Source organism: Ictidomys tridecemlineatus, chromosome 4, assembly GCF_052094955.1.
Source record: "Ictidomys tridecemlineatus isolate mIctTri1 chromosome 4, mIctTri1.hap1, whole genome shotgun sequence".
Taxonomy (NCBI): Eukaryota; Metazoa; Chordata; class Mammalia; order Rodentia; family Sciuridae; genus Ictidomys; species Ictidomys tridecemlineatus.
The window spans coordinates 103,930,443-103,955,498 of NC_135480.1; the positions used below are offsets into that span (position 1 = coordinate 103,930,443).

Sequence of the window (25,056 nt, forward strand, 5' to 3'; positions counted from 1 at the left end):
GAAACTCCTGGAATCTTTTTATCTTAACAGGCCTTTGAAAATAGGAAATAGGATGTAGTTGAGGGATAAGAAGGTAGGAATTAAAAAGGCAGGAAGACAGACTGGCTGACTTCTGGATGGACTGTCTCTCAGTGTCTGCAATTAACTCGTTCATTTTCATTGTGCCCAGAACACACATTGAAGGAAATACCTTCCTCACTCAGTTTTCTAAGGCAAGTGAAAATAAAGAAGGAGAGGGCCCGATGTCACCTAAAGTCTCATGGAAGTCTTTCAGTGACTATCATACACTAAAAATTCTCCTTTGTCAGATGTAATGTTAAGCCTTTGCAGAATCTTATTTGTTCCTTGAAACAGCCTAGAAGGCTGCTGCTAATATTCTTGTACCCTTTTTGCAAAATGCAGATCTGAAGCCTACAAAGATTAAAGGCCCTGCTGAAGGTCACATGTCCAGTACAGTGAGGAAGCGGGATTGGATGCAGAAGCCCTTATCCATTCTGTCCCCCTTCACCACTGTGAGTTTGTGGACACCCAAGACTTCCTTGAAATGGCCCTGAAATCACCAGCCTATGTGCAGGGAAAGCACAGAGATGGGACCATGTGTCTGTCTACATTGATAAGGAAGCCAGGAGGAGAAGACATTTTTCAGCCCCCACCATCCACGGCCAATGAGGCCCCTTGGTTTCCCGACAACAGCCTGGCTGTGTGCCCTAGTCACCTCACCCTTGCCAAATGCATCTCTTCTCATTAGCCATCTGCCCCCTCACGCCTGCTGATAGCCCACAGCGCATGGGCAGCTGCCCTGTTAGAGAGACAGAATATAATATCAGCTTATGAATCAATACATTCTCTGGCACATCCGTGTTCCCCTAATGGAAGTGTGGCAGGATCCAAAACACACTTAATCTGCATTCAACTCCACTCTGTCAGGAGTTGGTGGCTCCATAGGAGTCTTTGTAACTCCACTCTGCAGGCTGAAACCAGTCAGGCTGTGCTCTGGGCAGGTGAGCTTGGGCCTGCAGCCTGAGGTCCTGGCGGTCACTGTGGATGGCAGTGAGAGAGCAAAGGAGATGCCAGGGGCTAGAGGAGCTGTCTTCAGAAGGGAGACTGCCTGAAGGAGAGCGGTGTCTCCACCTGGCCAGAAAGTAAGCCCCAGGCGCTTGCCATCTGTCACATCAGGTTGAATGGGTTAGTCCTAGGGTCTGTAAGTACCGAGTGTCTATGGGCTGCAGAGATGGCATAAATGTTAAACATGATGAGTGTGATTTTGGTCTGAGATGGCCTGACCTGCCTTTGAAGGCATTTTTCCAAGAGTGGAGATTAGTGAGCTAAAAAGTCAATATTCTCTTGCCTGATTTTCTTGTGTTGGGCCAAGTGGGACCTTGGAGGTCCAGGTCTCTGAGCTCAGAGGACTCTGCCTCTGTCTGTAACGCTCACTGGCCTGGAAGGCATGAACACCTGCAGGCTCATGTGTGGTCAGGTGATTGTTTGAGGACCTTGGGTTGCTGGAAGAACTTCCTAGAACTTATAGATGTCACTGCTTCTCAGATGGGCTTCTCTGGCCACCTCATCTAATGCAGCAGCCCCAGCCCCCATAGCTATCTGAAATGATCACAAATTTATTTCCTTACTCGCTATCCTTGAGAGCAGCTATTCATGTCCTCTATGACTAAAATAGTGTCTGGCACATGAAAAACACTTAAAAAAATGTGTTAAATGAATGAAAAAAAAAATAATGACTAGGGAAGGCACAGCCTGCCTGCAGAACTTCAAGTTGGGATTCTTCAAAAGCAAACTTGATTTTGACACTCTTCTGTTGACAGTCTCCTTGCACCCAGACTGAGGTGACTACAGGACAAAATGTGAACCCCCTAGCCTGGCATCCAGGCCTATAGGATCCAATCCCAGTGGATGCCCTCAGCCCCATCTCTCAGCATTCCTCCCCCAGATCCCTGGGAGGAGGTCCTTTGTGCTCATCTGGTGTCCCCTGTACTTTGGTGTGCAGGGACCTACTGAGAAGGCAGCCTCCTGGGCCCTAGCTCTAGAGATGTATACTCAGGTGGTGGCAGGGGGTGTAGGAGTTGTCCCTTTTAAAAAAGACACCTGGGTGGTTCATCAGAAGATGGTTGGTGGAATCAGTCTGAGGAGCTGTGCTTTCGTCAGGTGCACTGTGGGCAGCTTGCTGAATGACCATGTACTTTGTCACCTCTGTGCTTTTGTCTACCTGGAGATTTCAAGGCTGGGATAGCCTTTATCCATCCACATTTTCCACCTGGAAATCGTCTACATACCCTTTAAGGCTCAGCTCAAGTATCCTGCCTCCCGTGGACGCAGTCCTGCCTTCACCAGGCACACGTGTCTGATGATCCTCCCTCTCCATCCTGTGCATCATGTATATACTTGGCTTAGAGTTCATTCTGCTCATTTCTCTTTTTATCCCTTGTACCCCAACACGGTGAGCTTCTAGACCCCTCGACCCCTAGCATCCAGCAGAGCGCCTTATGTTTACTGGACTAGAGTGAGTTCCCTGGATGTGCTCCAGTGTAGTCCCCGCCTCTTCCTCCCCTCCTAACTGTGTTCTCTATTTCTGACTGCTGGGTCTTTTCAGGAGTTCTCACTCCAGAGAATGGACAGCCTTGTGGATGATCGTGTCAACATCCTGGGATTTTCCATTTTCAACCAATCCCATGCTTTCTTCCAAGAGTTTGCCCAGAGCCTCAATCAGTCCTGGCAGGAGAACTGTGACCACGTGCCCTTCACTGGGCCTGCGGTAAGTGTCCCCCAGAGTTCCTCCCTGGAGTTCCTGGGCCTCCACCTGCACCCCACTGTGAGCTGACACTGGGAAACAAGCCCTCTTAGAATCCAGCCTTCTCGAGTCCCAGCTCGGAAAGATGTGTGTGGGTCTGCTGGGAAGTGGGTCTAGAGATAAGGTCTGGGAAGTAATAAGCTTAGAACACGCAGCTGGGTTCACAGAGCAGCAAGGGAAGTCATGTGGAGGCACCGAGCTCTCTTGACTGATGTCGGCAAGTCTCCTGAGGCAGAGTCTCCCATAATGCTGTTGCTGGGGACTGCCTGAATTTAGTATCCAAGAATCTCACTATTAAAGGGCCTTTGGGAGCTGATCAGCTCCCTCATTTCTCAAACAAGGAAACTGAAACTCAGGCTGGGAATAGAGTTGGGAGTAGGGATGAGTCTTTTGCAGAGGAAAACTGGATTCTGAGACTCTTGGCCCCTGGTTCAGTGCTCTTCCCACTTCACAGAGCCACTGCCCTGAGTAGTTCATCCAAGGAAGCTTCCTTTCTGTCCTCTCCGCCCCATATTCATGTCCCCATAGTCCCTTCTCTGAACTGCATCCAATGGAGGCAAACCCTTCACTTGCCGTTCTCCACAGGGTTGATCATTCTTACTCTGAGGCGGGTCAGGCATATCTGTTGTGTCCGTTGGTTAAAAGTCGAGTTCTCAGAAGCCTGGGATCATGTGGCTTTCTGACCCTGTCCTAGCCAGATTACATGCACCACTTCATTTGAAAAAGCCCCTGTGCCGGCAGCTCATGTGGCATAACCTGAGGCAGCTCATGGGATGCTCACCATAATATTCTGAAGCAACTGCTCTCAGTATCTCCATCTTACTTATGGTAAAACTAAGGCCCAGCAAGGTTGAGTAACTAGCCCAGAGTCACACAGTGAGCAGAGGAACTAAGTTCAGAACTCAGGCTTCACTATATGGGTTTACGGTTTTCCTTTCAGCCACAGTTCCATTTTGCCTCTTTCTAGGATCACCATTTCTTTACCACACTGCACTGTCATTGAGCCTGAAAAAATAGGTATTTGTTGAATGAATGAATGAATAAGTCAGGCAGAATGATGAGTTAGAGATAGAGAAACATGAAAATGAATTAGGCCTAGGAGTTGGCAATGGGGTAGGAAGTGGGAAGTTCTTTGGTGGGCTCTTAAATCGGGAGCCGTCCTGTCTTTGATAAGATATGCCTAGAGGCCAAGCCAGGTCTAGAACATGCTCAGTGCCTAGTTAGTGGTTGTGGTGATGCAGGGTAGGGCGGCTGGGGCAGGGCGTGGGCATAGTGGCCTTTCACAAGACCCTGTGTAGCCTGGTGGACTCTTAGGAAGAAAGGGGTAGCTGAGGGAGCACATGAAGAACTCAGGAAGCTTTGATCCAAGGAAGCAGGTGGAAGGTTTGTGCAATGTGTCCCAACAAGCTAATTTAGACCTGAAAGAAGTAAGGATCCACAGGAAGGGTTTGGGGAGGGTGACATCTGAAGGAAGAGGGTCCTCACCCCATTAGATGGCTTAAGGGCCAGTGAGGATGCCCTCAAGCACATGTGTGCAGGATGTGTCATCCCCCTGCTGAGTGAGAGGTTCTTGTAGGCCACTGATACTCCAGTGGCATGCTGATGACCTTGAAAGGCTCACAGCAGGACATCAGGAAAGGGGAAATAATCTGCCTCCTCCTCTCCAGCCCAAACCTTACCTCCTTCCGCTTCTAGCCCAGTGAAATTAAAGGTCCCCATGTCATATTTCCAGTTTCTCTCCTAGGGTTTCAGCCCTGTCATTCTGCTCATATTAGCCAGCAGCAGGCACACAAGATGACCTTAGTACCCACTAGGATCCTTCATAAGGACCTGACACAGAAGCCAGGCAGAGCCTTGCACAGAGCTGCCGAGCCAGCTCTGGCTGTGGTCACTCATGCTGCAAAGACTACTGGTCTTGGAGGCACAGGGCCCCTCTCCATTTTCTTGCTGTGTGATTTTAGATAATTGTGTGACCCCTCTGGACCTTGTATTCTTTATCTGTGATATTGGGCTAATTAATTATACTTGATCATCTTAGAAGAACATTGTGAAGATAAAATGAGATACAATCCTATCTTTAATTCACAATTACTCATTGAATAAGTTTATTTAACAATCTATATGCCAGACGTTAGTAAATATGTCAGATAGCTTTTGCTACATAAATGCCGTGTAACAACCAACCACGTAATCTTACTAGCAAACAACACTGCACAAATGTTCATGCATCGGGGGCTCAACTGGGGATCATCTCTTCCAAGCTGGCCCAGGAGACAAACACGGATTTACTGATCTCAGCTGGGCCTGCCCAGACAGCTCTGCTCCACATGCTTCTCATGATGGCAGAGGGGCAGCAAAACAAGTGGAAACCCATAAGCCCTTCAGACCTAGGTCTGCAGAACACACTCTGTGACTTCTTCCACCTCTTTTTTTTTTTTTATTTTGGTAAATATAAAAGACAGTATAAGTGCATTTTTTAGTTTGTAAGTTCTTTTCCCCTCATTTTTCTGATAGAAAAGACAGCTGCATAATGCAGCAATTATAACTTACTGGGCCTAGAATACCTACAGGTGACAATAAGATGATAAAGTATAGAGAATAAGATGCTATATTGGAGAAAATTTTCTATATATTATTTTTTTCCAAGAAGAAAGATGATTATTTTAATAATTCTTTTAGAAAACAAATAGCCCCTGTATCAAAACTGCCCTGCCAGGATTTTTTTTTTGTCATAGATGTACATGACAGTAGAGTGTATTTTGACGTAGGGTACATACAATGGAGTATGAGTTATTTCTAATTAGGATCCTGTTCTTGTTGCACCTGTTTTGTTCACCAAAAAAAAAAACACATGTGGACAAAGTCAGAGTGTGAGGAACTGTAGTCTTTCTTTTTAGATGGTAAAGAAATATCACGTGCAAAGGGCCTGAATGCCTGGATTCAGGGCTAGGTGAGGAATTGGGGCTCATCACGCAGTGCAGAGGTGGGGAAGGGACAAAGCTGCTGTCTGTCCTCCAAGGTGCACCGTGGGGAGTGGATCCACCTCCACCTCTAAGAAAATGCTCTGGAGACACATGACTCCTGCAGGAAAGGCAGGGAATCCCTCCGCCTGTAGCGGCCAGAGAAGCCTTCCCAGAACAGGGAAGCCAATATAGTCGTGAGCAGCATAGCACTGTTTTGGCCTACCATGGGTCACAGAACAGCAGTGTCCCATAGTTATACCATGCGGTGACTTGGTGATCATCTTGGTTTGTGTAAGTGTCCTCTGTGATGGTCAAACAGTGACGGTTGACTAATGATGCACTTGTCAGAACATAACCCCATCGTGTTCTGACATATAACTGTGACTTGCTGCTCATTTTCTGTGTATAAGACAGTGGGCAGGGTATGCAGCATCCGGGCCAGAGCTGCCCTGCTCAATGGAGCTGGAGAGGCTCTCCCGTGGTGTGGAGGCTGCCTAGAGCAGTGTAAAAGGTAGAAACCCTAGCCTCATCTGTTTCTTTCTAGTTCCGTTCTCAGACCTCCATGGCCTCCACAGTTCATGTTCCCAGGATGTCTGGGGGGCTTCGGGCAGCTGGGGTGCTCTCTGGAGGGTCCATCCCCTGCAGGGATTGAAAGCTGTGGCCTTACTGGAGGCCTGGAGGGGGCTGGTAGGAGGACCAGGCAGCCTCAGACCTGGACCTCCAGGTCCCTCTGGTTGTACCCCACTGGGCTTTCTCCACCCAGCCCTCCTGTTTTCTGGCTGGTCATGTGTTGCTCAGGAGCCTGGGGCACTCATGGTCATGACTTTCACCTCCACGCAGAGCTACTGTAGCACTCCCCAGAAAATTACCCAGCCATGACTTTTTCTCCTCTTTGTGGCATCCTAGTAACAGTTAAGGGCAGTCATACAGTCTCATATGACAAATGAGAAAACCGAGGCACCAAAGAGCCAGGTGGCACATAAGGGTCACCCCGAGGTCTACGCTTTAATACAGCCTGAACCAGAAGTCGAAATCTCTCCCTTGGTGCCAGAGAACCTTCCAGCCACGTCTGTCTCTGTGATGGCCTCTGAGGGGGGATGGGAGGTGTTCCAGACACTGTCACCTCAAAGAGAGCGCAAGGGAAGCTCACAGCAGTGACAATAGCGGCACATCTCTCTCTAGCTTCTCACTTTAGCAGCCTACCTTTTGAAAGGCGTCCTCTTCCTGTCTGTCTGGGGGCTGAGAATTCCCAGCACAAACAGCCCAGCTCTTTCCTGACAGAGAGCTGGAAGGCGAAGGAGTTCCAGGAACACACAGCCTGGTCTGCCTCCCCCATCCTGCTCTGCGAAAACACTGCAACCCGCTCCTGCCTGGTGGGATGGTCTCATTCCTCCCCGCTCCTCCCTTCCTCGCCCTCCTCCTCTCCCTTCTCTCTCCATCTCAGGCCCATGCTCTTTCTTTGCCTGCTCCCATATTCTCCCTTCACTCCCCCCTTTCCCCCTGTGATCTCCTTTCCGTCTCCTACTCCAGATGTTCCCCACTTGTGGCATTTTCTCCTTTCCTTTTGTGTGTGGGTCTCCCCCCCCCCCCACTTTCCATATTCCAGGTGGAGCTTGCAGGACAGGGAGCCCAGGTCTAAGGGCATCAGTGGAATGGAGTGTCTGGAGCCCAAGGGAACCAGGGAGAAAACTCAGGGTAGCCTCCCCTGCAGCAGGACCTGCCAGGTGGCCCACAGCAGTCTGCAAAGATGCGTCCTGCCTGCTGGGGACCTTGCAAACAGAAAAGGGAGTGTCGTGAGCAGAGACACACACCCACTAGTTTCATATGCCATTCCCATTAATCACACTGCAAAGAACGAAAATCGTGGGAAATCATTAAAATTACAGATGGCTAGATTAAGTAATTAGAATTTAGGCTAAAGCAGATGTTTGTAATTAAGTGTTTATTTCATTGAATAAAATCCAGATTGTAAGAACTATTCCATGAGATTTTTAATGGTTCTTGCCCTGCTATTATATCCTGGGTGAGGGGCAGAGTTTAAGCTTACAGAGGTTCAGCAACAAATGGGCATCCAAGAGGATCCTGGGAATCCAGGCTTCGGAGGCTCAGGGAGAGACGAGGGCTACAGGTGTGTGTCTAGAAGTTATTCCGATTTCATTTCAAGGGAGGGGGAAGGAATCCAACCAGAACTCCCTGAGTCAGACTTGATTCATCTTAATTTATACAAAGTCTTTCTTTCCCCGAAACAATTTGCAAACAGCTCAAAAGAAAATAACAATGAAGAACCAAATGAAAATATAAAAACAAGGGAGTCGAGGGTTTCTTGCCAAACAACATTTTGGTGCCAAGATAGAGGAGAGGATTTTAAATGAGGATTGAGCTGGAGGATTTAATATTTAGAAGAGACAGGGACAGACACGGAGACAAAAACAGGCACGTGCATGCACAGAGGAGGAACAGAGACCTCGGAAAGAGAGAGGGGGATCGTGAGGGGAAAAGGAAATGGAAGGGAAGGCAGTGGGAAAGGAGGGAGGAGCAGAGACACCCCCTTCCCTTGTGCCCAGAAGTGGAGACAGAAACTAGGGTTTTTGTGATGGGAACCGCTTTCCCTGACTGCGGTCCCAAATGCTTTCCAGAGCTAAATTAGTAAATAATAGCAGAGGGAGAAAGCAATTAGGAGAGCAAAGAGACGCTTCAGGATGGAGATGTGGAACAACAATGAGAGGGGAAACTGATGAGGCAGAGCAATTTCAGCTCTTCACACCTTGGGAGGTGAAGCTGGGCAAGGGGAGGAGTCCGGAGATTGGAGGAGTGGGGGCGAGTTCTCAGAGTGGTAATGAGAGGCTGGATGGCCAGGAGCCTGCCAAAGAGGGGCAGTCTGGTAATGAGGGGAGGACCCTCAGGAGACTGAACCAAGGTTGGGGTGTGGGCAGAAGGATGTTCATGACTTAGAAGGGATCAGCTCCATCAGCCCAGGCTGAACTGTGGAGACCTGTGAAGTCCAGACCTACTTGGGACATATCACCCATGTCAGCTCTGAAGGCAATTTATCAGCGGAGGTGAGACAGGAGTCTTGATGACTTTCCTTCTACCGGCTCCCCACCCTCCACCCCCTCCTCGCATCCCCAGCTGGTGTTGTAATTACTAGGAGTATCTTGAAGGCCCCAGAATTGGAGGCGCCAAAGGACATTGGAAACAGGCACAAGCTGATTTCCCAGCATCCGGCTCGTGTGCTAATAAGAGCATCAGCCAAGAAAACCACATCCCAGATGGAGTGGGAACAGTGACAACAGGTGGCAGGAGCAAGCTGGGGGCTTGGTGGAGGATGTGCGGAACAGCAGAGCGAGCTTCCTCGGCTGGTGTGGAGTCCTGATGGTCTCTTAGGGACTAGCGCACAGCCTCACCCAGGAAGGCCCCTCCTTGAGGGGGCTGAGGCCCAAGTCTCCCTGGGGACCTGGTTCGACAATTCTCCTGAGAGACCAGGATCCCCAGAGCCTCCGTACCAGTTAGTGTGCTCTCAGCTTCCTGTAATAGAAACGCTAATTAAAATTCCCTGTGCACAAAAGGCAGGGTGGTGTCACATGGCTCAGCAAGACTCCAGAGTGATGTGGTTGGAGACCCACATGTTTTCCATCTCTGCTTGGTCACCCTTGGTGACAACTTCATGCTCAGGCTAGGGCCCCAGTTGGCTGAAGCTGCTCTAGGCATCTCCCCAGATGCAGAAGTGTCTAAAGCAGGAACAAAGACTCTCTCCTAGGACACAGAACGCTCCTGAGAAGCAGACTCCTCTCTCCAGACCTCAGCTCTTCCCTCATTGGTTTGAACTGGGTCACTTGTCCTGAATCACATGTTGGCAGGGGGATGAGGAGATTGGGATCACTCAGGCTCACCTGGGCCCTGGTGCCACAGTCCGGCTGCAGCAAAATAACTGGGGGGTGACGAACAACTTGTGTACATTGATACAACAGGAGTGGGAACCGTTTATTCTAGGACAGGAGGGGTATATATACATTCCACACAGCTTATCTTAATTAGCATAAACTAGATACAGCAGTCAACCAATAAGAAATCTCCACACTTAATGGCTCGCTGACGCCACCTCACAAATCACTCCCTCTGGCAAAATGCCAGGCGCCATCCAGACTTGTTTACAGACTCTAACACCCTGGGGCTGGGTCAGCCTCCTCTGAAGCTCCTGGTAGTGGGGGGAGGGGAGGCACCTAAACAAAATGGGGGAAAGAAAGGGAGAATGTGTCTCAGCTAATGATTCTTACCTGAGTTAATGTGAGGACAAATGGCCAGGGATGCCAGGAAGCTACTGGGTGATGACCCAAAGCCAGGGCATCAGAGGAGCCTGCCCAACATTCCTCTGTGGCCCAGGTGCCCAGTGTTCTTATCTGTTGTGGAGAAGGTGACCATGTCTTGAAAGATTGTTCCAAGTCATCCTGGCACAAGAATAAATCTGATAGAGTGGATTACCTAGGCTTCTCTAGGGCCACCCTGTGGGCAGTGGGTAGGAAAACAGGGCTACAGAATTAGGAAGAAACCAAACTGGACAAAGGGGTGCAGGGGTCCAGTTGTGGCCCTGTGCTGTCTTGCTGGGTGATCTTGGGCAAGAGAACTCCTTCAGCCTCAGTTTCTCCATTTGTAATACGAGAGCCTGACTAGTTGATTTCTAGGATCCTTTCCAGCTCAGACACTGTGATCTGGGGAATCTTAGAATGGAGAGAGTAACTGGGAGGCAAGGGAGAGGGCGGGCCAGGAATTGGTTTACAGTATCACTTAAATAGCCAAACTGAAGGCTCTGGAAGCCAATAGCAATAAAGGTAACTAGCTCCCCCTGAGGGAGATGCTTGTGCACGCTGGAAAGGGAGAGCGTGTGGCATTCATCATTTCCATTTCTCCTCTTGGCGAGGAAATGTGAGAGGCCCATTAATAAAAGAACCACACAGGCCTGGGGGAAAATGAATTATGTGCAAGGGACAAGGAAAGTTGTAGGCTCTCGGAGGAGCACCAGGTGCCATGCAGGTGAGCCTTGAATCAAATGAGGAAGGAGCTAGGTGGCCAAGGGGAAGGGCAGTGGGGTTGAGGAGGGGTGATAGATAGGAGGATTCGCAGGAGTGCTCAGCCTGGCTCAGCCTCGCTCGGCAGGGCCATAGGATTCTCCTCTGGTCCTGATCAGGGATTTGGGTACCCTTGTCTGCTTGGTGTTTGGGTCATAGGCAGATTCAGGACCAGAGGACAGAGAGGAGGGCTGGCCTCATTGACTGAGTCAGTCAGGGGAAATTTGAGGTCTAGGGTGCCTGCCAGAGGGTGGGGGCACCGGAGTGGGAAGAAAGAAAAGAAGCAGAGGAAGAAGGAAGGCAAGAGAGAGGGAGAGGGGGGGGGCGAAGAAGGGATTCCCTGGCCAGGTGATTTTTGCCGCACAGGTGAACTTGGACTAGAGAAACTGTGTTGTCTGTGTTTCCTGTAACTGCCTTTGAAAGAGATTGGCTAAAATCAGCTCACCCAGTTCCCCTGATAGGTCTCCTGGCCCCAAACTACAGGAAATAAGGCGCTCTGCCCAGCCTGTCTTCTGACCTTGTAGCTCCCCATTTCTGCTGCTCCCCCGAGACTGCATTCAGCCAGCCTGTTTCCTGAGCACCTGCCAACACCTGGCAGACCTGGCAGTGCAGGTCCCTGCTCTCAGGAAGGCTGATCCCTGATCCCTGCTGTTACAGAATGCTTTTACAGCCTTGTGAGGCAAGGACTGCTGTGTCTCTTATAAATATGGAACTGTCACTGATTTTGAGAGGTTCAAGGTTCAAGATGCTCAGGGTCAACTCAGCACCCAAAGGAGGGACTGGGGTCTGGACTCCGGGTTGAAGTTCTGCTTCCAGGCTCTTTCCTCTGTACTTTGCTATCTCATGCCAAGCATGTTTTCTCTGGAGGGCTTGAAGAAACATTAGGTGGGCTTCCTCCATCCTTGGAGGGGCCATTGTTGTAGAATCTGGCCAGGTGGGAGGCCAGTTGTAAGAAGTCTGTCACATGGGAGAGTGCTCTGCCAGTCCTTAAAAAGGTAGTCCTTAAAAAGTAGTCTTCAGTCCAAAGGAAAGTCTTGGAAGGGCAGTACTGAAGGGGGACATGGTAATTCTATGAAGAAACTCACCTTGCAATGGGATCGTGCATGGGCTTCTAGTCCCTCAACCTCACTCCTCCTGGGAGGGCTCAACCTGCCTTCCTGGAGCACCCCCAGGGCCCCTGAACTGTGTTGACCACAATTTACACTTGGTAGGTATTTCTGGTCAGGGACCTTGTGAACATTAACTCAGCATATTATTATTTCCTTCTTAGATTGAAATGTCCCAAGGACAGGAGTCTCTGCTGTCACCACCTGAACCCAAACACCTCAGGCTTCCCCTCTCCAAAGGCTGTAACCATAGATTAACTCACTGGGCTGTGGGCATCTGTCGGCCAATAGTGAAGTCAAATAATAGGTCTTGGGAACCAACCACCTGCCAGACCCTATGCAAGTTGCCATGAAGCCTAGAGACATTAAGGTCCTGGGTGCCCTAAGGAGCTTGCGTTTTAATAGGGAAGATGGAAATATGGACACTACCATGGCTTAAGGCGGTCCACAATATGACCCGTGTATGAATCTGATTCACGGCTCCCTCCTGGGGTGCTCCACACTTTCCATCTCCTAGTCTTTGCATTTCTTCCTCGCTAGCTGCTCCCCACCCTCATATCCAATAATGTGTCACCCAAATCCTCAGTGCTCCCATCCAGTGTGGCATCCTCCACGATGTGTTCTCTTGATCACCCAAAAGACATCTCCCTTTTTTGGACCCCTACAGACTTCGGTGGGTCCATCTCACTCAGTCCTCTGCTACCCTGATTGGTGTCCTCTCTCCCTGCTCCTTCCTTCCACATCCTTCTGTGGAATATCACAGGAGGAGGCCCCTCCTCTTCTGAACTTACCTTGTGCTTCAAATATACTTGTCAGATTGAACAGTACAAGTTAGACACTAATTCTAGGTATATTTAGGAAGAAACAGCATCTTTGGGGGCTTCCAGGAGGAAGTGATCTTCCACTAAGCCTAGTAGAATAGGCTAAGCTGAGGGAAGTGGTCAGTTTCCTTCCCTGTGCCTGAGATAAGCAGCCCCACCTCCTTCTTGGGAATTCCTGGGAACAATGGAAGTTGCAATTTCCCCAGGGGTTGGGGGGCATATCCTTGGAGTCATTTGGAGCCCACACGGGTAGCTTGATGCTTCCATCCCAGAGAAGGCTTTGCACAGTGCCTGTGGACAAGAGCCTGGGCAGTCAGCAGAAGTGCAAGCCCAGATACAGGGTGGGCCGAGGGCAGTGGCAATGCACCCTTATTTCCCCTTTCTTTTGCTTTCCTTTTCTTCCTTCCTTTCTCTCTCTTTTTTTCTCTCTCCTCTTTCCTCCATATCTCTGCATCTCATCAACTCCTCTCTCTTCCTTGCTTCCTACCTCCCCCAGCTGTCCTCAGCCCTGCTATTTGATGCCGTCTATGCTGTGGTGTCAGCGGTCCAGGAACTGAATCGGAGCCAGGAGATCGGCGTGAAGCCCCTGTCCTGCGGCTCAGCCCAGATCTGGCAGCATGGTACCAGCCTCATGAACTACCTGCGCATGGTGAGGAGCAGCTGAGGGTCTGCCCAGCCTAGTTTGATGGGGTGGGATGCTTGGTTCAAGACACAAGGAAGCCCTTCAGCTCCAGGCTTCCCAGTAGGTAGATCACAGTCCTACATAAAGTCATCTATGGTGGCCCTGGTTGACTGGATCATGGGTCACTAATACCTAATGCCCACTGAGAATACATGGCAAGTTTGTTCCAAAGACAATGACCCTTGAACCTTCGACTACTAAGGGGTCCTGAAAGCCAGGCTTGGAAGCTGACGTCTCTGCTCAGCAACGGTTTTAAGCAAAACTCTGCACAGTTGGGAAGACCCTCACCCTGGAGCCTGTGAGGCCTCCAGAAGCTGCAGCCTGGAGACTTCTAGCTCAGTGCTGGGTTCTCCCATGGTCCTCTCCATGGCTACGCTTCCTCTGGGGAGCAGCATGGATTTCCACCCACAAGTAAGACATCTCCTGACAGAGAGGCCTGGTGCAGAGGGTCTTGGGCTTAGTGTTTTTTGAGTCAGTTGCAGGGGCATCCTGGCTTCCTGAAGGCTGAGAGGTGGTGAGCACCTGCCCAAAGAGAATAAATGCTACGGACAGGTCCCTAGGGAAGGGGCAGAGGGACTCTGAGCTCAAGCTGGCATCCTGACTTGTATTGAAATCGAATTGGCATGGGGTTATTGGATGTGGGTGGGCAGGAGACTGTGTCTCAGCGACTTCTCCTTTCTTGGACATCCCCCAAAGCCCATGGAATGCTTGCTTGGAGCCAAGGGCATGTGGGGCCTCTTTGGTGCTGTAACTCACTCTCTCTTGGACAGGTAGAATTGGAAGGTCTCACCGGCCACATTGAATTCAACAGCAAAGGCCAGAGGTCCAACTACGCCCTGAAAATCTTACAGTTCACAAGGAATGGCTTTCGACAGGTAAGCCTGGCTGCGTTGCTGTGGTGACAGACCCCACCCCATTGTTCCTGTCTCTGTCCCTGGCCCATTTCTTTAACTCCTTGCTAGAATAGCAGGCTGCATCCCAGGCAGGGTCTTGCACAGCACTGATGTCCCCCTCCTGCACCAGGTCAGCCAGCACAGTGTCACAGAGGGAGGTGACCAATGGGGTGAGAAGGGGAATGGTGTCACTTAAGGAAGGAATTCCCTGTCCTTGTCCCCTCTTTTGGATTATTCTACTCACTGATTTTTACCCTAACTGTGGAATCCATGAGATTCCAGGGATCCACTGGCGAAGCACAGACTGGATCCCAGATGGGCTGAGGAGGCCCTTCGGCGATGGAGTGGAGGCCCATCTCTCCCGTCAGCTCAGCTCGTCTCCAGCCAACCCACAGCCCCACCTCATGCCAATCAACCCCTCCTCTCCTGTCTGCTCCCATCATCGCAGGGCTGCTCTGTCCTTCCTGGCTCCTCTCAGCTTCCTACTCCTGTTCTCATTCTCCTTCGTTAACCTTCTTACCTTTTCTCGGATCCTCCTCCATCAGAGGGATCAGGGATTCTGACAGCCATTCCGAGTGTCTCTCAAGTCGCTCATCCTCCCCACCACCCTAATAATCAACTTCCTGTCTAGGAGCCCTTCTCCAACCTTAGAAAAGCCTGGAAATAGGGAGGCAGGTCCTAATCACAGCAGGAAACAGGCATGTTAAAGAGCCTCTTGACTATCCACGTGGCTGAGCCAGGGAATGCTCCCTGCGGGGCTTGCAGGGTCCCCCCTTCTAGCAGATGAGGAAGAATCACCGTCTTCATGTCACCATCACCAGCATAACGATGGCAGCTCTCACTTAGTAAGCACTCACCGTGGGCTGCCACATAACATGTATTCTCTAATGAACCCTACAGAGTTAGGTGCATTTTGTTAATGCTCTCACTATTAGTGAGGAAACTGGGGCTCCGGGAGACTGATTGACTTGTCCTCAGTGAAGAGCACTGGACACAGGAGAGCTGGTTTGGGGCCCATCTACACCTCCCAGTAGATTCCACATTTCTAACCATGATGGCAAATTATGCATCAGAATCACGTTGGTAATGTGCACAAATGCAAATTTTTAGGCTCCACCCCACAAGAGTGGGGTGGTCTAGGGTGGGGCCCAGGAATGCACTCAGTCATCAGGTGCCTCAGCTTGGGTGGATGAACATCTGTACCATAGAGCCGTCATATTTGCCTCCCACACTGTGCTCATGGGGAGTCCTCCTCAGCCCTTCTCACGTATCCAGTGGAGTTCCTTGTAGAAGGGCAATGATTAGAACACTTTTTGTAAGATCACCCTTCTTGGAAGACAATAAGTCCCCCATGGAGGGAGATGGCCCCAACCCTGGTGCCAACTCTGTTATCAGGTCCTCACAGCTCTGAGCTGGGGCTATGTGATCTTTAAGCAACAACCACCATTTTTCATAGCTTCTTAAATGGGCACAGCCAGAAAACTATGGGGATGGAATATCACAGAGTGGTTGTTCCATTGATCTAACCAATCATTTATTGAGCGTGTACTATGTGTCAGGCACTGTGCTGGGCCTGGGGGAAACAAAGCTGAAAGAGACAGTCCCTACACTGAGAAAGAGCTCACGGTCTGGTGAACAAGAGTGACACAGGAAAAAATAACTTCAATTTTGGGTTATTAAACTCAAATCATGCCCTCGGGCTCATCAGTCCCTGATAAGTAAGCTGCCAGCCTGTGGGAAATTGTCAGGCAGGCTTTTCCCTGAGCTCTGATATGCTTGGGGGATGCAAAATGAAGACCATTCATTCATTCTTTTAAGAAGTGCTTGTTGAGCCCCTTCTTTGTGCTGGCCTGCCTTCTAGGTATAGGGTTTTTTAAGAGAAAGTGTCTGCTTTTGTGGAGTATGTATGCTAGTAGGGGACAGACGACAGGTGTACAAACACAATTAACATTAGGTCAAAAGCAGTAAGTACTCCAAGGAAGACTACAACAGGGCAAGGAAGTGGGTGCGAAGAAATCAAAGGTCTGAAAGGGCAGGGAGAATGTCCTGCTTGCGCCAGCCCCCCACCCACCCATAGAAGCCCCTCTCAGGCATCGAAAAATTCCTCTTGGACCTCATTCCTGCTCTAGGAGTGACCCTGGAAAGAACCCACCTCCAGCACTCCTCCTATCCAGGGACAACTCCAGTGGCCCTGGTCTTGCCTCTCACTTGAAAGCAGATGGCTCAAAGTCTCTCTGCACCTGAGTTGTGCTTCTACATTGGCTGCCACTCAGACACACTTCTGCCAGCTGTGAGGCCACAAGGTTGCCTGGATCATTAAGAATTGTCATCATCATGCTGGGTATGGTGGTGTATGCCCATGACTCTGGAGGCTGAGCAGGAGGCTGACACAGTTTGAGGCCAGCCTCAGCAATTTAGGGAGACCTGGTCTCATTATAAAAGAAAAAGGGCTGAGGATGTAGCTCAGTGGAGAGTACTTACCTAGCATGTTCTAGGTCCTATGTTCAAACCCCAGTACCCAACCATCCATACATAAGAATCAATATCATAAACCACCAGCACCCACCTTGCATCCCCCAGACTCTACCCTAAGGCTTCCTTTGTAGTGGCTCACTTCCCTTTAACAGCAGCTCCCAGTAGCCCCACAGGAACTCACGACTATATCTTTTGATTAGTAAAACCAGAATCTGTTGTTTAACTGGCACCTAGATGGAAGATTGGGATGTGAGTGGTCCACAGGTTACCCTTTGGCAAATCCTGCCTTAGCAAGAGTAAAATTCCTGTTTGATCTCCCTGCACCTCACCCCACTCTTCTGAGCTAATCTGCCACACAAGTGACCATTAAAGAGGATGTGATGTTTTTGACCTTTGGCTGCCCCAAGAGACACACTCCTGGCTGAACTTACAAAGTGGATGGTGAAAATCCTTTTTATGACCTGTTTTTTTTCCTTCGGAAAATCTGATGAATGTCCTGCTGCTTCTGTCTGGTTCTGGTACCAAGTAGATACTGTGCATGATGTGTCATGGGCACAGATGTAGCTTCGCAACGCTGGTCCCCAGGTCCCATCCCAATCACCACCCAGTCTTCACCTCTTGACAGGTGTCCTTCCCCTGCTTATTGCAGGATGAAGAAATGGTTTAGGAAGAGATAATTAATCGTGCTTCTCTTCCAGGGCGGAAGGAAGGAATGCCAATATCTCTGCCCTAACAATCTCCCAATTCTATCCAAGGTGACGCTGGCAGGGGAGGGCAAGTGACATGGAGCAAAGGAAATATCTTTTGAGTGCCAGGTGTCACATGTGCACTTTGCAGTCTTGAGAAGGACCCTTCACAATAGGCCAGTTCCCAGTTCAACAAGAAGAAAGCTCGAGTCTTACTCAAGGGTAAGGCCATTGGCCCACATCCTGCTATCAGCAAGGACTTGGGCACACTGGAATCTATGTTCAGGTTTGTCCAGCTCCAAAGCCCATGCCCTTGACTCTCCCACTTCCCTGGTCTCCTGGTTCTTACGACCTGCTGGACTGGGTCTTCTTTAGTAATGGCATCTTCTTATTCGGATCTGGTTTTACTCTTTCTCTGCCCGCCTAGGCAAGTGACTATTAAGAGCTGGTTTTGATTATTTAGAAAGCACCACGCAGGGACCCAGTGGGTTGTAATTGGTAAAATGTCTGAACCAAATACTATATTCCCTGCCAGTGGCTGATTAAGGGATTATTACCATTTTAAAAATAGTCTTTCAGAATTCAGGGTTATTTTTTTACTATTTAAAAAATTACTATTTTGATTCGGCTCAGAGAGCATTTCCCATTTTGGGATTCCAGGGAGCTTCCACTGGAACATGTTTGGGCGAACGTGTTTCCTGTGGTATCTGTGACATTCTGAACCTGGACCATCTCCTGATTTTGCATGTGTGAGCATAGAAGTCGATAATGTTGCCTCAGTCCATGCTCCATTTCTTCCCATGTGAGATTCCCATTCTCACCCAATGTTCCCCTTCTCCTCCCCAAGAAGGCATCCTGGGTAATATGGGCACAGCACGGTCCCCTTTCTGATCTGGAAGAAGTTCTGCCTGAAAGAGAGTAGAGAAAAAAGAAGCATGGCGTTAGAAGGCCCTTAATTTCTTCATTTATTTGTCTGGAGATCAGAGATTCTTAGCCCCAGAGGATCGGAAATGGGTTATCAGGCTCTAATTAAGCCTGTGGGGTTTGACATCCAGAGCTAAAGGTATGAATCTACTCTTTTCCTATTGGTTCACTGTGGACCAGGAGATGGGTACCTCAGTTTTCTTCCCAAGTGCAGTGAAGATGGTAACCTGTCCACATCTGGTTCCACATTTGGCCATCTGAGCCCAAGGATTATTGGAACTAGATTCCCATGGCTCTCTTCTGCCTTCTTATAATTATGTGGAAGGCTGGTTCGACTGATACAATAATAATAGATGGCATTCATTGTCGCCTATGTGAGGGACCGTGCTGAGTGGTGTACATACATATTTAAATTTTTGCATCCTTTTATCAACCCTGCATGAAAGCTATTCTCTCATCTTGTAGATGGAAAAAAAAAACAGAGGCAGAGAGATAAAGAAATGTATCCATATTCATAGACTCACTAAGTGCCAGACTGAAGAACTGAGTTTGGGTCTTGCTTCTTCAAAGTCCAAGGCACTTTACAACTGAGCTGCACCCCAGCCCTTTTAATTTTATTTTCGAGGCTAGGAGAAGACCTGGAAGGCTGCTCCATGAAATTTCCAAACCAATGCAAAAATGTTCTGTGTTGTGCGTGAGAGACAGCCCCCAGCCACCCTGTGAGCATGTCCTGGGCTGGGGAATTCACCATCTCTTCAGGCCACATTCCAGATTTTTCCAGGCACTGGGTCAAACTCTACTTCCTAATTCCGCCCTCTGGAGCATCCTAGAATAATCTGCTTCTCCTTTCTTAAAAGCTCTCAGATGTATAAAAACAGTTTGATCTTACGTCACTCATTCATTCTTTCATTCCTGAATTTAGACTAAAATCTTTTCACATTTACTCTTTGTCGAAGGCTGGGAATGCATGAAAATGAGTCACAATCTATTTCAGAGCTTGTGATCTTTGGGGAAGGCAGAAGTTGTAGCCAGTGATGACTGTACAGTGTTCTAATCATGCTCCTCTTCTTTTCCTTGAGAAGCAGCCTGCACCTATTCCCAACATGTCGTGTCTTACAAATCTCTCACCATGGATGATTTTTTGTTTGTTTAGTTCTCTATCAAGACGCAAGGCTCCAGATGATCCAGGGCCCCAAACTGAGGCTCTGTGGAACTACCAGTCACCTCAAACTGAACACCCAATTTCTATCTGCTGAATTAGCTTGCTTACTGAAGTTTGTTTTCAATTTTCTTCTGAACTCTGGGCAGTAGGGTCAATTAATTACTCTGGTTGCCATCTTCCCCAGTCTAGTTCACATGGACTTTTCATGGAAACTAGACCTGAGCCACCCTTTCCTTGAACCACCAATCCCTTTAACAATCTTCCTATGGAAATGGAGAGACTAGCAGGGTTGGCCAGGGGAAGGCAAGTAAAATGTCTTATAAGTTGACTGCCTTATCTTGTTTTCCAAAGCAGATATAATCTTGGTTTTCAAGGGGTCAGTCTCAGTGATTTGAGTGTGGTTTTTATCAGAGGCAGGAGGATAGCTTATCTGAATCACCTCTCCAAGCCAGGAACTTGGGGATCTAAGGTCCTCTTGAGAAGCTTCTGGAAATCAGGATCCAACCTCCTGTCCCCCATAGCTGCAATGGCAGCCTGCATGTCTTCAATCTTCCCTGCCGCCATCTTGCCTGACACAATCCACAAAGAGGCCGGTCTGCCCCTTTCCTGAGGAGTCTTGGCAATGGTAGAGCTTGCTTTGCAGCACCCCTGATGGGTACAGAGGCGGCTGCATTTCTTATTACAACCCTATACAGTGGGGCCACCAGGAAGTGCTTCTGTTACTCTGAAGGCAATTTGAACAGAGCTGCTTGTGGGATCTGCTCTGGTGGTCCCCATCTTCTGACCCCTTCGCCCACTTCAAACGCACTCCAACATAGAACTACAGAAGACTTCAAAATGCCCCATCTCAGGGGAGATTCTGCACTGATGCATTCGTCACATGACACTGGAGGAACAGCAAAGAGAGTGTCACCTCCGTAGAGAGGCCCCACCCGTCATCTGTGCCCTTGCTCCCAGCCCTCTTATTATGAGCCTCCTCCATGACAGCATCAGTCCCTTCTGCGCTAAGAACAGCCATCAAGGCTCACACAGGTTGCCAGTGGGGGAGGTAGCTCCAAGAAGGGCCTGATTGCCACCGTCTAATGCATTTTCAATTTGAGGAAGGAGTTTACCATAAATATGCAGATCCTTTGAAGCTGCCTTGCTGGGACCTGGCTCTGAGCACTGGGGTGGGGGTTTGATTGCTGCAAATGAGCAGCCTCAGAGTGCCAGCTCCCCAGTGGGGGACAGACCTATGAGAGTGGGCCAGCTGGGGAGGCTGCTTGGCCTGCCATCCCCCCCGGGCCAGCCTGAGCAGCTTTGCCTTTGATGAAGAAACTGAGAGGCAGCAGATCGGGGTGAGGGAGGGTGGTTTGGGGGCTGCTTTGAAGGTGACTGAGAAGTCACTTATTTCTTCTTTTTAATTAAGGAGCTCGGAGAAGGGGAATTGACATGAAGTTTAAAATAGTTGACACCATCTCTTAGAATGTCATAAATTCTCAGAGCTGGAGGTCAGCTAGGCCAACCTTTCCACCAGAGAATGCATAGGTGAAAGTCTCATTCCTGGGCTTAAAACCCCTCAGGAACCCCCGCTTGCTTTCAGGTTGAAATGTGCAGTGTCCTGCTTGCCTTGAGCTTCCTCTCCTGCCCACCCCACTCCCACACTGCCCCAGCCATCCTAGATGATGGTTTCCTTGGACACACCAGGCCGTCTCGCAGTCCACGCCTGCACACCATCACAGATCTCTGTGCCCACTCATTTTGCACCTGGCCACTCCTCCCCAGCACTCAGCTCAGGAAGTCTTTCCTGACGCTCCTGCAGACACGGATGATGTGCCCTGTGTGTTGTCCCCCTGTGCCTTCCTGTGCTGTAGCACCCTCACACTGCTGTCATTCTGGGCCTGGAGACTCTTTCAGTGTGAGCCAGCACTGCCCTGCTAGAGTGGGTGCAGCAGTGAGCAGGGCCTGGGCTGTGCAGAGCCTCACTGGGTCGCAGGGAGGGTTGCACACAGCAGGTGCCTTCCAGGTCTTAAGGAGCTCAGAGCCAACAGGGACAGTGGAGCCCCAGGATCTGAGGGTTTGGTTGTCAGAGTCTTCTAAAGCCACGGCTCCCCAACTTGTTCAAGAGAGATTTCATGGGCCAAACCTCCCTGCTGGCAACTGGTACTCTAAAAAATACAAATGAAACGTCCCTTGAATCACTGATCCATTTCTCTCTCTTTCCATTTTCTTCCTCTAAGAGCAGGGCTCCCATGGTTCTTTAGAAGACTTCCTTATCTTCTCTTGTGAGGATCTGGCTCTCCTGGCACCTCAGGAATGACCAATGGTCAAAGGCAGATGACCTCTGAAGGGCTTTCTCTCTCCTCTGGCCTCTCTAGTGCCCTGGTTCTTTGTCCCAAAGCATAGGAAATTTCTGCTTATCAGCCTTGATGGAAAATTCACTGACTGCAGAAACTTATTCACACATCAGCCGGCAAACAAATTAAAGCTACTTAAATTTTTGAACAGGGGGCTGCTTTTGGGCAGAGGAGCAGGATTCTGAAGTGTTGCGTTTTAAATATATTTCGTGTAATGTGCCCGATCACGCTTCTGCCTGAGATCAGCCTGGGGAAGTTTGCCAGTTCCCAGTGACTCCTTTCTGTGCCTCTTCAGCCAGCTCATGCCTGGGGGAGCTGGAAGAGGGCGACCTGCTAATTCCATCTCCTGAAGCCGCCTGCAGCAGCCAGCTCTAAAGAGAAGTGGAGCAGACCCCTGGCCAGAGATCGAGGACTGCCAGCAGGCCATGCATTCACCTTCAGGGTGGGTGGGGAGCCTGGTAGGGGCAGGCAGTATGGCTTAGTGGGAAGAACCTAGGTTTTAGCAACAGAGGACTCAGGGTTAAGCCAAGATCTCACAGTTTTTGGCATTTGGTTCCTAAATTTTCTCCTCAGTAAAATAGACATGATGATCATAATAATATCTGCTTCATGTGCGTCATAAAATTATTGAGCACAAAATGGGACATTGTTTATAGCTGTGCTTTGAGGATTCTATTATATTGTGCAAATTTTAGTTCTGTGGTCTCACATGGTGGATGTCTATCTATATATTTCTCAATCTTTGTTTGCAATATTCCTGGAATCTTGCTTGTAGCCTACCACAGGGCACAGAAGACAAAGCTGGGCTGAGCAAGGCTTTCAGTCACTCCTGAAGCCCTGGACGAGAACTGCAAGGACCAGGCCATGTCAGCCATGCTTGGCAGAAATCAGTTCTGCCAAGTGGCCCCTCCTTGCTTCGAGAAGGTTCCTATGGCCTCCTCCCTGCCCTCCCTTTCTCTGTTCTCTAGCCCTAATCTTTGTCCTTTCTACCTCCATCTGTTTCTCCACTCCCTCACATTCAGTCCCACTTTTCAGTGACTCTGGGTTGGTGTGAAGCTGATAGCTGTTCCTAAGAGAGGCCACAGCACATCAAGTACCTGCATAGCATGGCATGCCTCAGACAGAGCACTGACTCTCCAAGCTAGGAATTCCCCATCTTCCCAGAGTGCAGAGCACAGTGAGGCCCAGACCCACACTCTCCATGGCCCCCAGCACAGCCTGCTTCCAGTGAGGGCTACGCACCAGTGGTACCCAGCCCATCACTGAAAGCTCAGAAGCTGACCCTCCCTTGCCCCCAGCATTCTCCTGACTTTAGCAACCGGCCTTCCTGAGAGCCAGGGAATGATCAGCTTTCTTCAGCCTCGAGGCTTCTTCAAAGTCATGAGTTCAACTGGCACCTGCACTTGGAGCTCAAAGTTATGCGATTAGTAGAGCAGCTTTCCCAAGGTACTTCTCACTTGGTGAGCTGAACAAATGAAGCCAGTCATGCCCTGACTGAGTCATGTTCTTTGGCAGTAATTTTCTTATAAGATGAAAAATCTCTAGCATGCCCAAGTTCCCTGACAAATTCTCTCCTCAGCAGCTCATTTGAAATATCTTCAGTCTTCCGGGAGGTGGGAGAGAGAAGGGCAGATGAGTCTTCCTATTTGCAGACTCTGCCATGCCCTCACCACATGAGGAAGGCCAACTGGATCATCCCCCCAAAATACTTAAGGCTCTGAGAGTTTTGATTATAGAAGTCAGAAAAAGAGGGAGTTGGGGTATAGGCAAAAGAAAATTTTAAACTTGCTTAGTGCATCTGTCCCCAAAAGAAAGAGATCTGAGCGTCCTTCCAAACCTTCTCCAGGGAGCTTAACTTCTGAAATCCTGAACTAGGTGTGGTCCTAGTACCACAGGAGCATGATTGAAGGGTGACATTTGTAGTCAGAGCCAACAGAAGTGGCCCAAGCTCCACTCCTGCCCTAAGTAATAGTTATCTGTCACTAGAGAACAGTCAGGGTGGGCTTATTGTCTTTGGCAGTAAGAATGGTGACCAAATTCTGCATCACTTCCCAGAGGTAGGGAATTAGGATGGCAGTCTGAGCACATCTTGGCAAAAGCCAGACACTCAAGTGCAGATGAATACAACTGATTCTCATTATTTATGGGTTCCATATTTGCAAATTTGACTACTTGATCAAATCTTTGTGTAAACCCCCAAACAGTATTTATAGCTTTTTTTTTTCTGCTGACATTCATAAAGTGGCAAAACATTTGAGTCACCTGATGTACACGTCTCTGGCTGACACTGAACAAGAAGAGGCCCTGCCTTCTTCTTGTTTCAGCTCTCCTAAACAAGTATCTTTTCCACAGTGCCATAGCTTTGGTATTTTTGTGCTATTTTCCCTTACTAGTAAGTTTTCTGTTTAACTCCCAATCCGTGTTCCAGTGCTGTCTGGTGTTCCTGAAGACACAAAGACTGGAATGTGCCTTATAGAGAAAAATCCATGTTCAGTAAGCTTTGGGGGTGAATTATTATGCTGTTGTTCATTGTTAATGAACCATCATTATTAAGTGAGATATCTGGAAACAGAAACACATATAAATCAACAGGGGTATATATTGAAATTATATATAATATACCACCTATGATATATATTGTATATCGGCTGATTAAAATGTGATGAGGCTCATAGGAACCTAGCACTTCATTTCCCCTGGGAGCAGAGGTTCAGTGTTCCCTAATTCAGTGTAGGTAGCAGGTTTATAGATCAGAACTACTATGAATAACAAGAACCAAGTGTAATGAGATTCAGCCAGGAGAGGAAACAGGTGGAAGCAAACTTAGGAATGGCTAAAGTTTTCCTGTGTGGCCTTCTCTCTCTGCATTCCCTGCTCCCGCCTCCTGTTTTCTTAACAGTGTTCAAGTGCCTCATCTGTCTCTTGGTGCCCTGCCTTCTTCCTGGTTCCCCTCATGTAGAAGTCAAACCTAGCTCCTACATATCTGGGGCCAAATAGAATAACAAAGGTCCTCTAGACCAGTTATCTGATTAGCTCCTTGGTTTCTTGCAAATGCATCTTCTTGAAGGAGAGTCTGTGATTAAATGTCTTTGGTGTCAGGGGACTCACTACCATATTCCATCTTGGAAAGCTTTTATTTCTA

At 49.0% G+C, this 25,056-nt stretch overlaps 1 protein-coding gene across 1 annotated transcript in view; it reads left to right on the plus strand.

Annotated features, from left to right (window-relative positions):
- The window catches only part of Grik4 (glutamate ionotropic receptor kainate type subunit 4), a 410,759-nt gene that overhangs the window by 302,825 nt on the left and 82,878 nt on the right, over nt 1-25,056 (plus strand). The window contains 3 exon segments of the mRNA XM_078047176.1: nt 2,606-2,767; nt 13,253-13,405; nt 14,209-14,313. Coding sequence (XP_077903302.1) covers nt 2,606-2,767; nt 13,253-13,405; nt 14,209-14,313 — 420 coding nt within the window.